Below are 16,460 nucleotides of genomic sequence, written 5' to 3'. Positions count from 1 at the left end.
GAGGCGCGTCCAAACAATGACGTAGTACGTCCCATTCCCTATATATAGGACTTGCATTTGGTGTACTGATATGTCAGTGCTCTCATCTACTATCAGTGTATCCCAGGGTGCATTTTTAACACCGCACATAGTCTCGTTCTCCACTATCTCATTGATTGAGTTTACACATCCAAAGGCATAGTTTTTACTTCGCCAGCTTTCTGGTATACTCACATACTTTGCCATGTGATTACGGATTTGTTGAACTGACACCATTGACGCATTCATTTCGATGGCAAGTAAAATATTGTCAATGAGAACTTCAACTTGGTCTGGGTCGGATTTTGTTTTGTGGGACAGCTCGTTTATCTTCTGTCGGTCTTTTGCATTCTCCCGCAATAACGTACCAATCCCCTGCCGCATTTTGAGTCTTTGTAATTTTCAACAGCTTGCAAATGACTTTTCTGCTGAATATGACGCTTGAGGTAGTCCAACTTCCATTCAGTCCACATTTTTCCCTCTGAAAACTCACTTGGTACTTTGGCTTCAGTTTCACCACTTCGTCTATTTGCACATGCTCCGACAGCCACTCAATCTTATATGAAACGCATTTCTTTTTTACTTTTGTCTTGGTGAGTGGATGTGTCGCTGCCCGTTCGTTTCGCCATGATAAGGGGTTGGCCTTTGCGTCTCTCAACTCCGCCGCACTCACGCACTGTTGTCAGCTTGTTAACCTACACCGCGCGTGTAGGCTGGGCAATACACAAGCAATGTCAATGCTATGATTGGCTGCGTAGCGGAAGTGAACCTTAACGCAATTAATACGTTTCTGTTGATTTTTTTTGTGTGCGCAACATTGAATTTCTTGTGCGCAGAGTAGGTGCCAGCAGTGCGCGCGCAGCTTAGAGGGAACATTGCTTATAAACTAATATAACCATCTTCATTTTCAACCTCGAATTGATTTTTTAATTTTTTTGCTGTTTTTAATTGAGAAAAAAAAATCACATTCATTTTTGCACCATGTAAACGTCTCCTCTGTCAACAGTTAACTTTTCTGTTCCAAAAGCGCCTTATCCAACGTGACCTGGTAGGTAGCAAGCAAAGTGTCAGGTGGTGATCATGGTTTTAACAAACATATAATCCCTCAAGTTACATACGCAATTGTTTCAATATGTTTTATTTCTTGATTTATTTTTAACCAAAAATTTAAAAAAAGAATCTACCTAAATACCATTTCCTGCACCACTGCCTTGTCATATATTGCTGTAAGTCTATCGCAAAAAAACTTTATTATCAATCTACCTATACATTTACATTCCCTTAAACTGCTGCATAATAGACAGAAGATGCTCGCTACGTTTCTGGATGCTGCTGTGCTCCTCCTTCAGTCTTTCTTGCTCTTGCAGCACCTCTTCCTGAAAACAATAAACGGATTAACCCGCTTTTATTTCAAATTAGGCTCGAGCGTATGACGTAGCACTCGCGAGGTTTCCGCCGCTATCGCCATTGTGGAAGCGAGAAACATAAACTGAGGCATTTCAACACAGGTCGCTCTTTAAAAATGGTTGGAAATTATTGTGCGGTAAAGAATTGCAACAACCGATCGAATACAAAGGAGAATGTACAGCTCGACGGAACACCATTGAGTTTCTTCCGGATCCCTACATGGAGAAAAGGCGAGGGAAAGCTCATAACTTACCAAACGTCGAAGAATGGCATGGGTGGCCTCGATCAGAAGGAAGGGCATAACGTTTGATTCTCCAGTTACACACTGAGTTTGCTCTATGCACTTCCACTCCGGTAAGTTAATTTCGTTTGTTTACGCAAATTTCAGTAACTTTACGCCCTAAGTCGGCCTGTTGTTAGCTATTGCTACAGCTAAACAACTAGCATGCATACATGTGCACTGTCTTCATAAGACAGAATTCCTGTCGTTGCTAAATGAAAAAGCTGTAATATTTTGACGTGAGAGAGTGGCAAAGAATTTGTACACAGGCTACATTTTATGCAGCAAAAGATTTGTACAGTGCTGCTCAAAAGTTTGTGAACCCCCTCAACATTTTGGAATTTTCTATTATTTCAACCTGATTTCCTAATCAATCAATTCAGTAGGTTTTTTTTTGTTTTTTTAACAGTTGTGTTGTCGAGACTAAATTAAAAAGAGTTTTCATCAACTGATGTAGGTGCAAAATTGAACTGTTTGGTCACAACCAAAACCGCCATGTCTGGCGAAAAGTCAACACTGCATACCACCAAAAGAACCTTCTCCCAACAGTGAAGCATGGAGGTGGGAATGTCAAGATCTGGGCTTGCTTTTCATCCTCAGGACCTGGACAACTCCACATAGTCCAGGGAATCATGAATTCTGAGGAATATTGTCAAATCCTAGAACATAACCTGACGCCATCTGTTTTGAAGTTAAAGCTTGGCAGAAGGTGGATCATGCAACATGATAATGATCCAAAGCATTCCAGCAATACAACCAAGGAATGGCTGAAAAAGAAGAAGATTCGTGTTCTGGACTGGCCCAGTCAAAGTCCTGACCTAAATCCCATTGAAATGCTGTGGCGGGACCTGAAGCGAGCAGTTCATGCCAGACGCCCATCAAACCTCTCTCAACTGACTGCGTTCTGCAAGGAAGAATGGGCAAAAATCCCCCAAAGTAGATGTGAGAGGCTGATTAGTCACTACAGAAACCGTTTGGTTGAGGTAATCTCTGCAAAAGGAGGCGCAATATCCTATTAACTGAAGGGGTTCACATACTTTTGCACACATGATATCTGAGTTTTTCTTAAATCAACCACTTTTGTTAAATAAAGAATGACAATATAACTATTTCTTTTGTTTCAGTCCATTATTTGGAATGTCAGTATTGTGGATTTGGGTATAACTTAACATTTAATAAGGTTATTTTAGTTTTTTTTACAAAAAATCTGACCATCGCTGTGGGGTTCACAAACTTTCGAGCAGCACTGTATATCCGTGGTCACAGACTAATGTAAACACACATTGCCTACCTTTGCTAGAAAGATGGTGTTGCCGTTTGCTATGGTCATAAAGTGAAGATCCTGCACCCATCCGCAGCAAAACTGTTCGTAGCTTTGTAGCGATTTGTAGTTTCGGAATTGCTGATGAGTGTTGTAACATATACCAAACACTAAATACAGCATGATGTCCATTTCGCGTAGTGGTGGAAGCTTGTCGACATCTTTATTCCATTTGTGTTCGGCTTGCTCGTGAGGGTCAACATTGTTCACATCCTTAAAATTGCTCACATATCTGTCCTTCGCCGTGGTAACAAGTTTGTCTCTGTTTCGAACTGGCAAGTTTTCCCTACATTTTTCCATCTTTGGCACTCGTAGTTGAATTGTATTTGCCGTTAAGTTTAAATGTCCCGTGATGCAGACGTGCTTCCGCAATGGCTGTGTTGTCGCAAATCTCGCACGATCCCGTGCTGCTGTGACGTAAACGCTCGAGCCTAATACAATATTATATTTTGAGAAAGCCTGAAATTGGTAGATTTTTGGCAGTTTATTGTTGAAATAAAAATGTGTCTTATTCATGGTAACACATATTTTGTTGAGAGAAATAAAAATGGCTATTTGTTTCTGCTTTAAACTATAGATTTATGTACTGGAATTTTTTTTTTTAATGATTTCTAAATCTTAACCTCCCTTTAGAAAAACAAGATTATTTTATCAATTCCCACATCTACATAGAAAAACTGACCATAGCTTATCCTATACCTATAACGATTCGGATGTTTGTGTTTGTGGGTGTGCACGGGCGCGCGTGTGTGTATATTAACCCTCAATCGCCAGAGCTCCTTTCTCTCTCTGTCATTCTCCTCAGCTCGGGCTCGAAGCCATGCTTCATTTTGAAAGCGATGTCTGTCCAGCAACTCCTGTAGCTCCTGATACATACAGACAGTATCACATTCCGTATTCTCAGCAACAATTTGCACTGGAGTCTGAAGAATAACAAAATGGACATTTTTTTTTAGTTAAAATAATTGAATGAACCTGTTGGTGTTGTTGTTTCTGAGCCTCAAGGTCCTCTCTTGCCATTTCCAGAGCAGCAGCAGATTTGGACAACTCTTTCTTCTCCCTGAAAAGATTAAGCGTGGCAGGCAATTCATTGAGATCCTTGAATACACCATCCAAATGATTATATAACCAGCTCCCCAATTTCAGGAATAGTAAACAAAATGTTTGGTAAAGAAAGAATTATAATTGAGTTAATGCCTTTTTATTCTTTTCTTGTTGCATCATATTATTGGTTTTCAACAATAATGGAATATGCAGTATTCAAGAATCACTTAAAAGTTTATTATAAAATGTGAATTGCTTGAACTGTATCACAAGTAAAAGCAAATGCGCATATCGCAGTTTGACTCACACTTAACATGAAACAGGTTGTGCATGTTTTCTTTGTAAATATTAACAAACATACTGATCCAGCTTCTGGAATTCCTGGTCCAGGAGAGCGAACGCTGTCTGGATCATTGACATCGCCTTGTCTCGAACTGCACTAAAGTCTCTGTGGACAAATATCTGCAGAAGAAGTTACAGTAGTTACAACTCATTTAATGCATAAAAATGTAAATTGTACTTGAGGTAAAATTAGATAAAATCAGATTACGTCATCAAGTAATGTTAAGGTTAAGGCCTTCAACCAAGTGATACTTCATGTCCGCCTCTTGTCAGGACCATTTTTATAAACATCCATAAACATATATACAAATATCTATTAATAACATTTAAGTAAACTACAAGAATGTATGACCCGAAATAGCTTCAATGGTATATTGCAACCAGAAACCCACAAACAGAAAACTGAACATACAGTAGAAAAGTGGTTTCAAATGTACAGCCCGCTACAGGTTCAATCCGTCCTGGCGGCATGCTGTAGCTCATTCATACTGTACGTACAAAATCATATGCTTTCATTTTGACATTGGCACTGTAAAACTGTACATTTGCGATCCGTGCATGTACTACTGCATTTGACTCACTTTAGTGTCCACATTCGTTCATTTGCCTCCTCCCAGTCAAAATGAATTGGGCGTCTAACACCGTCAATAGCAGCCAATGATTTAACAAGGAAGTGACCAAAAAAACGCCAAAATCAACAGGAAAATGCCTGAAAAATAAACAGGAAATGATCCTAAATTTACAGGAAGTATCTTTAAATTCCAGGGAAGTTACACAAAATGAACTCATTTGCTGCCATTGACAAAGCGTCCAATTCACTTATACTGGCAGGACTGGCTGTGAATTCCCATCTTTTAGTGCCAATGATGGTGCTCGACATTCAATCCATTTTGACTGGGAGGGGCGGATTAACAGCCCTTCCAGTCAAAATGGATTGGCCATCAAGAACCATCAATGGCAGCCAGTGAGTTACCGTAATTTCCGGACTACAAGCCGCTACTTTGAGCAATGATGCGGCCAATTTGTGGATTTTTGTAATGGCTACCAGGGGTGCTCGAGTTTAAAATGTAAGAGTGTTACACGTGGACTAAATGCAGGGCCGGCGCTAGCTATTTTCGTGCCCTCGGCATAAATGCTTTGTGGTGCCGCCGCCCCCCCCCCCCCCCCCCCCCGGTGCCCCCCCCATCCACCAATACCAATACAAGACAAAACATTCAGGGATTGTACGGTGAAATATTGTTTTGAACCATGGTACAAACATTTTCTAAATTATAGTATTATGCGGGCCCATATTTAAAACACAGATACATGAAAACTTTAATATTATACCTTTATAGACATGGACTGATAGGGCACTATATAAACATTCTGGACGTAATGTGGAAACAATGAATATGAAAGGGGAAATCTACATAGATGTCACTCTTGGCCACTGAACCTCTCGAAAATGACTACGGCTTCTTACTAATGGAAAAATTTCGGTATCAACATAGTCGTTGCATAAAACCACTACCGGTATGTCATGTAACATTCCAATTAATTTTCATTGTGCAATGAATTTGCAAGTCACATCATTTCCACCACAGTGTTTTGGAGTGTTTTTTTTTTTTTTGGTTGTGCGCACTAATAAACCGATCATGACTCGATTTCTAGAGTTACCGGATTATTAAAGTGGTCATGTAAAGAGCATAAACCGCTATCCTTTATCTGATGAACACCGCTATTTTACATCTCTGAGCATGTGTACAAATGGAAAAACGGATGTCGCTAGAGAGGCCTTAGGGACGCCAAACTGATTCGCTTTCTATGGGCCTACTCTGCAGTTAGCGAGCTTGTGTAACGCAATCGCCACACTCGCATTTGAAGAGGTTCAGTGGGACAACTTCAAGCAAGCATGGGTTTTTGGTAGACATGGAGGAAGGCCTATGCTGAGACCAAGAGTTTTACGTCATGTACTTGGAAAGAAATCGAACTATTGACTTAACATGTAGACCAGGTTTTTCCTGATTATCACATCACTGAAGTGCACGTAAATGCGTCAAATCTCATTATTGTCATTATCTGGTTATTCCCAGTTATCAGATTATTGTAGTCATGTTTGGCCCCCACATGGTGTAAACCGGAAATACATCTCGCTGACGATAGCACCAGCATATTAGTAACTAGTTTAGATGTTCAATGTATTTCTTGTTGTTGTTTGTGTATGTGTTTCTTTTCTTTCTTCTCTTGTATTTCTTTTCTTCTGTCCCCCCATAATCCCTTCCTGTTCGCTGCTTTGTCATAATAAAAAGGTATTTTGAATGATCACAATGGGAGTATGTCAGACTCTCCATGTGAAACATTAAAACTGTTCAGAATCCGGGCACTTAGACTTCCATTCTCTGTGTCAAACAGCTGAACAGGACAGGTTTAAAAAAAAAAAGAAAAAGAAAAAAAAAAAAAAAAAAGAAAAGATTATTGTAGTCATGTAAACGTAGCTGATAATAAATAAACAATTGTTTAAAAACAACAACAACATTCTTACCTGCAAGTGATGCGCGGGCATCATCTCGCTCCTTTTTCGTCTTCCTTTTTTCAGCCCCCGACTCTTGTTGTCTTTTCGATGACATTTCCTTTCAAGAATAAACTTCTGCCAAATTTGCGACTGAAGCATAATGGAGCACACCACTAGGGAATTGGGGGGGGCACCAAAGATAGACTGACGAGAGGGCCGTTGCCTGGCACGGCCAGACTGTTCTCCCTGTATTTTTCAAACACTGAGACACGAGTCATTGACAACAGTCTGTCTCGCGCTAGCCATGTTAAATAAACTCCGCTCTCCTCGTATGTTTCCTTTCGCGCGCAAGTCCCTCGTCCTGCCCACGTCGTTTTACTAATGTCACGTCTGCCCGTCGCTGATTGGTCCACTCCGCTGTCTGCTTGCTGTGGCTTGCTCCGCCCTGGAAATTGTATCCGCTGAATGGTGGCCAGACTCAAAGACTCAATAGCTGGAACAGCGGTGAGTCTGGTGTACCAGGCAAAAAGGGCCGCACAGGAGATTCTTTTTGTGAGTAAATAATGAGCCTATGTTACTTATATTTGTATTACTTGCATTTATCAGTCATAAGTTTTATTTTAAATACTATATATTGTTGTTATTATTACAATTACTATTTTTTAGGATTTTTTTACAAACTTGATTTTTTTTTTGTGCCCCTTCAGGCAGAGTTGGTGCCCTACGCGCAGTGCGTGTTATGCGTATGCGGAGCGCCGTGTCTGACTAAATGTGTCAAGGAAGACGCTGTGCATGAATAAAAGTAGCAGACCCTCATCTTTGTTCATGAGTAAAATTAGCAGACCCGTATAATGGAAAATGCTACAAGAAATGCATATGACGTAGCTTTCAAGTTAAAAGCAACAGAAGTGGCTGATCAAGAAGGAAACAGAGCTGCTGCACGTAAGCAGCCATCAAGAGGACAAACTCCATTCCAGCTGTGATTCCTGGGGTCACAACAAAGTGTTTGCAGCAACTTGACATTAGTGTGAATCGTGCATTTTAAGTGGCACTCCGAGTTGAATAGGAGGCTTGGATGACCAGCGGCTTAAGATTATTTACCAAAACTGGCCGCATGCGAACAGCAACTTTTGCACAGGTCTGCAAGTGGATTCTGACAGCGTGGAGCAGTGTGAAAAGAAACCTCCATCACCAAATGGGTTTCGAAAAGCTGGTCTGCTGCTTGACGATGAGGACTGCACAAGCTCAAGAGTGAATTTGCCTCATTGTGAGAGACATTGAAAGCAACACGAAACAAACGAAAGCAACGAAAGAGAGACCGAGAAGGTGCGTGGCGAAGTGTATCTGAGCCTATTCATATGCGACACTGAGGGTGAAGACTTGCATGGTTTCAGTGCACAGGAGGAAGATGAAGATGGCAAACAAGGACTTTTGTGTTTCTAATAACCAGCCCAGTTATTGCTGTACTGCCATGTTGCTGCCATGTAACTGCCGTGTTGCTGGCGCTGTTAGGAAAGTTAAGGTATGTTATTAAAATTCAGAAAACTTTTTGTGTTTCACTGTAAATATCTCATGTTTCTATGAGGGGACATGTGGCTTATTGACAGGAGAGGCTTATGTATGTACAAAATGTTTTTTCCTTTAAAATGTAGTGGGTGAGGTTTGTAATCAGGGGCGCCCAATAGTCCAGAAATTACGGTAATTTATTTTGCCAAAAATAATCTCGTCTGGCCCACATGAGATTTAATTGCCATGACTGTGGCCCGCAAACAAAAAATGATTTATACTCCCCTGCAGTAAAGCATCTTGACCTGCTTGTATTGCTCACCTGTGAATGAGATGTTGAAATCTTGGACTGGTGGGCTGGAGTAGATTCATTTAGTTCATAGCGAACATTTGGAATTTTTGTAGGAGTGAAACTGTTGTCCAAACCGAGATAAGAGAATTATGAGAATCATGCAAATTGTGAAAATTGTACACTAATATACACACCTGTGACTGATTCCTTGAAGACCAAATTCAGAAAAAATCTCCTTCATGACTGTAAGTGATATATTGTGTTACACATTTTTTTTTTTTTTTTTTTACACAATTTCCTGTCACATTTTGCTTTAAAAGAGATTTGTGTTCAATATATGTGTTGTGAATGAATTTACAAATAATACCTGGTTGCCTCTCTGAAGGATTGATAAGTTTCATCACTTTCAGGTCATTAAACTCCTGCTCTTCATTTCTTCCTCCAAATATGTACAACTGTCAACCACACAAACACTACTTTAATGAGTAAACAAACTGCAAACAGCATGTCTTTAATTTTCTGTTTTTGACTGTTCCCACATGCAGCATTTCAAGGTTACAAATGTCAGTAATACACATGTTGGCAATAGCACACTACTCCTGTTTTTACTGTTTCTTCTACAAGTGTGTTTCATATAAACTTTTACTTTACGTGTTAAAAGACCAACAGATTAGCATTGATTTAAGATCTCCGACAGTAATTTCCGACAAATTGAGTACCCGACTGCATACTGACATGGCTGTGAACGATAAAGGCAGTGTGTCCATTTCGTCGGGCCGGAGGGATACCAATGTACAAAGGGACCTTCCATTTCATCTTAGCTAAGGACACCAACAGCACAAGGTTACTGATGAGGTGGGAGCATAGATATCTGTCGTTTCATTATTCACGTAATCTGCACTCACCAATACTGAATTTGTGGATTTCATTTGTTGATGTCACTGTGTGGTCATCATTGCTTTTTCCTCCAAACAGGTAAATATCCTAACCAAAAAGGCAATTACCATTGTAGGATATGCAATCAATACAGGCGACAACCCTGTTGTAGACTATTGCTGTTTGATTTTTAAACACAATAGGTGATTTTAAATGGTTAATGCTACAGACAGTGTGTACATGTTTGTGTCTGCAAATGAAGATGCATACCTTGTCATGGTGTGCAGTCAATGTATGTCCACTGCAGGCTGCAGGATAGTCTCCCTTTGATTCCCATTTCTGCCATTCCAGGTTTTCTATTAATAAAGAAAAGAGAAATGATAATGAAATAGTATATCACATCTCATCACATCTTGTGAACACATTCTTTCAGGCTACAATGCTGGCTGAAAGTATTGGCACCCCCGCAATTCTGTCAAATAATGCTCAATTTCTCCCAGAAAATGATTGCAATTACAAATGCTTTGGTAGTAATATCTTCATTGATTTTGCTTGCAATGAAAAAACACAAAAAAGAATGGAAAAAAATAATAATGAATCATTATCATTTTACACAAAACTCCAAAAATGGGCCGGACAAAAGTATTGGCACCCTTTGAAAAATCATGAGATGCTTCTCTAATTTGTGTAATTAACAGCACCCGTTACTTACCTGTGGCACATAACAGGTAGTTGCAATGACTAAATCCCACTTGCAGCCAGTTAAAATGGATTAAAGTTCACTCAACCCCTGTACTGTGCTGTTGTGTGTACCACATTCAGTATGGAGAAAAGAAGACTAAAGAACTTTCTGAGGACTTGGGAGCCAAAATTGTGAGGAAGCATGGGCAATTTCAAGGCTACAAGTCCATCTCCAAAGACCTGAATGTTCCTGTGCCCATGGCACTGTGGCTAGCCTCCCTAGATGTGGACGGAAAAGAAAAATTGAGGAGAGATTTTAACGAAAGATTGTGCGGATGGTGGATAAAGAACCTCGACTAACATCCAAACAAGTTCAAGCTGTCCTTCAGTCCGAGGGTCCAACAATGTCAACCTGTACTATCCGTCGGTGTCTGAATGAGAAGGGACTCCATGGTAGGATACCCAGGAAAACCCCACTTCTGACCCAGAGACATAAAAAAGCCAGGCTGGAGTTTGCCAAAACATACCTGAGAAAGCCAAAAACGTTTTGGAAGAATGTTCTCTGGTCAGATGAGACAAAAGTAGAGCTTTTTGGGAAAAGGCATCAACATAGAGTTTACAGGGGGAAAAAAAGTAGGCCTTTAAACAAAAGAACATGGTCCCCATAGTCAAACATGGCGGAGGTTCCCTGATGTTTTGGGGTTGCTTTGCTACCTCTGGTACTGGACTGCTTGACCGTGTGCATGGCATTAAGAAGTCTGAAGACTACCAACAAGTTTTGCAGCATAAGGCCCAGTGTGAGAAAGCTAGGTCTCCCTCAGAGGTCATTGGTCTTCCAGCAGGACAATGACCCAAAACACACTTCAAAAAGCATGAGAAAATGGTTTGAGAGAAAGCACTGGAGACTTCTAAAGTGGCCAGCAATGAGTCCAGACCTGAATCCCATAGAACAATGTTCTTGAAAATGGCAGTTTGGAGAAGGCACCCTTCAAATCTCAGAGACCTGGAGCAGTTGGGCAAAGAAGATTGGTCTAAAATTCCAGCAGAGCATCGTAAGAAACTAATTGATGGATACCGGAAGCGGTTGTTCGCAGGTATTTTGTCTAAATGTTGTGCTACCAAGTATTAGGCTGACGGTGTCAATACTTTTGTCTGGCCCATATTGGGAGTTTTGTGTAAAATTGTAATGTTTTTTTTTTTTTCATTGTCTTTTGTGTTTTTTCATTTCAAGCTAAATAAAAGAAGATATTACTACCAAAACATTTGTAATTGCAATCATTTTCTGGGGGGAATTGAGCAGTATCAGACAGAATTGCAGGGTAGCCAATACTTCGGCCAGCAGTGTAACTTACCAATATTAAGGACGTGAAGGTCCTTACAGAATTCTCCACTGGCTCCATAACCCCCAAACATGAAAACCTGGTCACCAACCAGAGCAAAACCCTGTCCAAATCTACACCCACATAAATAAATTTCAATATACACTAGTGCAAAAAAATATATAATAAAAAAAAAAGAAAAGAAAGAAAAACACTTGAATATCACAGAAAAAGGGGTACCAGAAGAGGAGATCTTACATGGCTGGAGGTGGAGATCCACTCGTCTTAACTGGTGTCCAAGTGTAAGACACTGAATTATCACAAAGGTAAAAACAAAAGACAACATACATAAGAAGAAAAGAGGATAGTACTGTATATGCAAAGTATATGCACAATTTGCACCTGTGTTAAAGACCATGAGGTCATCAGTTGGTGTCCCCCGTAGAGTTCCTCCATATACGTAGATGTTATCTCTCACAGCAACAGAGCTGTGTCCCATGGTTCTCAGTGTCACACCTCCAGTAGTTAGGCAATCCCAGGTCAGGGACACTGATAGATACAGTGACACAAACTTTTGTTCCACTCTTCTGAATAAAGATGCTAAAGCATCAACATTATATGTAAGTATGAAAATCTTTACATCATCTTATCTATCTATTCATCATCGTTCATGCTTACCTATGTCAAAACTGAAGACTCCCGGGAGACATTCAGTAGCTTTGGGATTTGACACTCCTCCAAACAGATACACCTTCCCTTTAACAACACTGACAAGGAAAATACTCTTAAACGGACAAGTATTTTTGATTCAGTAATGAAGGGTCTTATCAAAAATCCTTAGTTATTAGCACAAGCATAGTGCAACCTTTAACAGCGTACTAAAACATTACAAATACTGATTCAAAAGTAACTTATCTCTGTTAAGAAATGTATGTATTAGTAATGTATTTTACCAGAGGGTATGCCCTTGTCTGGCTGGGGGAACATCACCATTCTGAGGAATCTGCTCCCATGTTACATCATCTGGAGATACTACACATATCACTTTTGATTAGTATTGTCCAGAGGTGGGTAGTAACGTGTTACATACAGTATACTCCGTTACATTTACTTGAGTAACTTTTTGACAAAAATTAACTTCTAAGAGTAGTTTTACTCAGCCATACTTTTTATATTTACTTGACTTTAAGAAAAGCTACTCCTACTCCGCTACTTTGGGCTAAACTAGTCGTTACATTTTTCCTCTTTATTCTACATACAATCACCGGGTTACGAGCGAGATCCGTTCTACGCTGGCGACGTAACCAGAATTTCCGCGCAAGTTGGAATGAGCCCTTTAGTATCCCTAAATACTCCCAAATCTCAAAATAACTATTCAAAAACATGTATTGTATTTCATTGTACTCTCCTCGCCGAGACATTGGCGCTAAGGTCTAGTTAGACAGCGAGCTAATGACGATGTCAGACATCCGTGTGGTTTGCTGACTTTATTCAGCTGCTCATGACATCAACACTTGCAGAATGAAACTAAAATAAAAATGACATTTAATCAGTTTCATTGTCATTAACAGCAATTCAAATTTGCGTTTTTTACTACCTGCTGATACAGGAATAACAATCCCCACAAACAATTAGCATGCATCAGTTAGCATCCGCACATCATTAAAAGAAATCACTTGAACTCGCCCCAAGTATTCAATTGAAAACGCACAATAAACAGTACAAAAGGTGTTAAATACAGCTGTTGGCTCTGTGGATGCTTCACAAGCAACAAATTTGCGCACAGGCTTGCAGCTGTAATCGTTCCCGACTCTCTCACACTCGGCTGAGCGACTTCTTCATGGGAGCAAATGCGCTCTTCCTCATATTAGAGGTAAGATCTTAAGCCCGAACCCAACCCAGCCCGAAAAATGTCAATTATTTACATTCAGGTTGGGCCGGACTCCTCTCTCTTTAACTTTTAAAAAAAAAATATATATAGATTTATATATGTATACTAAAACAATGTATTTGTACCCATATTTACGTAAAATAAATGCTAACTGCACGTTTCTTTTTTGTTTTTTCCGCTTTCAACCAAGAATCGAGAGTGTTTTACGTCCATATCGATAAAGAACTCAGGGATTTAAGCATTTATTCACAAGAATTCTCACCAGAAAACTGTTTACATCAGGCTGCCGCTAGCTACTTTTACTGACAGAATAGCATTGTACTTCGACATATTTACGTAAAATAAATGCTAACTGCATGTTTTTTTGTTTTTTTTTTGCTTTTAACCAAGAATTGAGACTTTTTTGTCAATGTCTATAAAGAATTCGGGGATTTAAGCATTTGTTCACAGGACTTTTCACCGGAAAACTCTGTTTACATCAGGCAGCCGCTAGCTACTTTTACCAACAGACTAGCATTGTACTTCGACATATTTACGTAAAATAAATGCTAACTGCGCATTTTCGTTTTGTTTTCCTTTTAACCGAGAATCGAGACAGTTTTACGTCCATGTCTATAAAGAATTTGGGGATTTAAGCACAAGAACTTTCAACCAAAAAGCTCTTTGTCTGCGATTCCACTCGGTCAGCTTTGACGGCCTCGCCAATAATGCAGACCCCCTATTTATCGGCCCCACGCCCCATTTCCCGTCAATACATCAGGCAAGGCAAGGCAAGGCAAATTTATTTATATAGCACAATTCAACACAAGGCAATTCAAAGTGCTTTACATCACATGAAGACCATAAAAATCACATTTAAATCAACACAACGTAAAAACCAAGACAAAAGATCGCATTTAATCACAGAATAAAAATAAATAAATACAAATAAAACTAAGTCTATGGACTGGCATAAGACCAAATGAACCACCATTGCTTCAAGAAGCTTAATTTGGCCATCACTGCTCCCTTGGAGGAAAACAGTCAACCTCTGCTGCCACCTGCTGTCAACACTGTTATTTCCCAACATGCCTCCTAGCATGCATTGCAGCCTTACAGATGTAAACAACAATCAAAATTCATGTTCTGTGCTAATGATTTTGTCAGTTACTGTTCCACTTGCTTCATTAATTGCTAGTTATGGTATTTGGTAAGACTTTATTTGAGAGTGGCACCATAATAAGACTGTCATTGGACAATCATGATTATGACATGACACTGTCATGAGCATTAATGAATGCTTATAACAGCTGTAATTTAGTGTTAGCCAGAAAATTATCTCACTTTTAAATGGATATAAACAATCCAAGTTAGACATAAATGGAGTTAGTGACATAATTTGCCAGATGACACTTAATGACATAAGCATTCAGTAATGCCCATGATCGTGTCATGTCATAATTATGACAGTCTTATGGCAGTCTTTTGATGCCGCTGTCAAATAAAGTGTTAACTAGTAACCCAAATAAAGCAAAAAATAAAACGCACTAGACTACAAACAGGATTAAAAATGAAGGAAAAAAGTAGCGGCTTATAGTCCGAAAAATTACGGTCTCCCAATGTTACTCATTACATGAGTACTGCATTCTTTTCACCAAATACTTTTTAACTTGTACTTTTACTTTTACTGGAGTAATATTATTTTGAAGTAACACTATAACACTACTCTTACTTGAGTCCAACTTTTTGCTGGGAAAAAAAAAAAAAAAAAAAAAAACATGAATCAGCCATCTACAATACCTGTTAGCATGTAGAAGTCATCAAAGTAAAGAGGGTTGTCTTCCTAAATTAATCATTTGAAATAGATTCATTAGAAGCTGTGGTTTCAGTTTTCCATGTGACAAATGCCACTCAAAGTCACCTCTTGGTTGTTGTTAGAGGCTCCTCCAAAGAGGAAGAGGACATTTCCTGCCAATGCTGAAGCATGGCCATATCTGTCATATAGGATGACAATGACGGTCCAATAAAAATCAAACACACTAAATGTCAAACAAATCAGTCAGCACTCTTGTAGTAATGTGACCCACCTGGGACATGGTGCCTCTCCCTTCATCTCTTTGTCCTGCCAGTGACCGCTAGCCAACGCCATCTTTTTCATTTCAACACATACAGTAGATGGTATCGTTATAAAAGTAAAATATATCCGTACAGCCTACTTTAAGTAACTTACAAACTTACAATGCATATTAATGTAGACAGTTTCAGCAGATGATCATCGCATACAGTACGCCTTGACACTGGTGTCATTATTAAATAGAAAGGACAAATAATTTTGTCCTCATCTTGTACTAAATATTAGTGGACTTAATCCTACTAGGTGAATAATATAAGGATGTTAAACTCAAAACGAACTATTGTTGGTTTTCTGATGCTATTGTTGCATTGTTGAAGCTGCACTATAAGCCAAAGATGACTTACCGCTCAGTCCTCTGCTACTCAGGTAACAGTTGGGCTACACTTTACTCTGCATGTACTCTGTTGCCAAGCAATGGCAACAAACATACAAGTGGAACTGAGGTAATGGGTAGGTAGGCAACTATCCATTTTCAACAGGGCCTGTCCTAATTCGGGTCTTGGCTGAGCTGGAGTTGATCGATTTACTGATTCTCCCCACGCATGCGTGGGTTTTCTCCAGGTACTCTGGCTTCATTTCACATCCTAAAAACATGCTAGGTAGACTGACTGAACACTCGTAACTGTCTGTAGATGTGAGTGTGTGCGTGAATGGTTGTTTGTCTGGATGTGCCCTGCATCTAGCTGGCAACCATGTCAGGGTGTACCGTGCCTCCTGCCTGTTGTTAGCTGGGTTCAGTGGCAGATGCTCGCCTTTCAATGAGGGGAAGCTCAAAGTGTGTACATCTGAGAGCGCTTTGTGACAATGGAGGTGCTCAGCAGCACCTGCTGCTTGGTGGGGAAAGAAACTGTAGTGTCAGAAGTAGGCATGAGCCTG

The 16,460-nt window shown here is 39.8% G+C and overlaps 1 protein-coding gene across 1 annotated transcript; it reads right to left on the bottom strand.

Annotated features, from left to right (window-relative positions):
- Nucleotides 1-1,268: 1,268 nt before the first annotated feature.
- Nucleotides 1,269-15,797, bottom strand: zmp:0000001301 (rab9 effector protein with kelch motifs). Its single transcript, XM_057819420.1, has 19 exons — nucleotides 15,689-15,797; nucleotides 15,538-15,599; nucleotides 15,362-15,444; nucleotides 15,251-15,289; nucleotides 12,534-12,612; nucleotides 12,259-12,347; nucleotides 11,983-12,129; nucleotides 11,839-11,890; nucleotides 11,614-11,714; nucleotides 9,851-9,936; nucleotides 9,610-9,688; nucleotides 9,440-9,525; nucleotides 9,072-9,159; nucleotides 8,899-8,947; nucleotides 8,743-8,825; nucleotides 4,432-4,543; nucleotides 4,002-4,086; nucleotides 3,788-3,892; nucleotides 1,269-1,394 (listed from the first exon to the last, which is right to left on the bottom strand). Exons 1-19 carry the CDS (start codon nucleotides 15,755-15,757, stop codon nucleotides 1,290-1,292), a joined length of 1,599 nt encoding a protein of 532 aa, XP_057675403.1. The 5' UTR covers nucleotides 15,758-15,797; the 3' UTR covers nucleotides 1,269-1,289.
- Between the last annotated feature and the right edge of the window lie 663 nt (nucleotides 15,798-16,460).

The sequence above is a fragment of the Corythoichthys intestinalis genome, chromosome 17 (assembly GCF_030265065.1).
Source record: "Corythoichthys intestinalis isolate RoL2023-P3 chromosome 17, ASM3026506v1, whole genome shotgun sequence".
Lineage (NCBI taxonomy): Eukaryota > Metazoa > Chordata > Actinopteri > Syngnathiformes > Syngnathidae > Corythoichthys > Corythoichthys intestinalis.
The sequence above is the reverse complement of the archived record's forward strand: the minus strand, read 5'-3'. Positions and strand labels throughout refer to the sequence as shown.

Excerpts from the sequence above, each read along its gene's own strand:
- zmp:0000001301 (XM_057819420.1), bottom strand. The coding sequence starts at position 15,757 with ATGACACCAGTGTCAAGGCGTACTGTATGCGATGATCATCTGCTGAAA. Across the intron at positions 12,613-15,250 it reads TGACTTCTACATGCTAACAG|TATCTCCAGATGATGTAACA; the intron begins GTATTGTAGATG and ends TGATATGTGTAG. Across the intron at positions 9,689-9,850 it reads TGACTGCACACCATGACAAG|GATATTTACCTGTTTGGAGG; the intron begins GTATGCATCTTC and ends CTTTTTGGTTAG.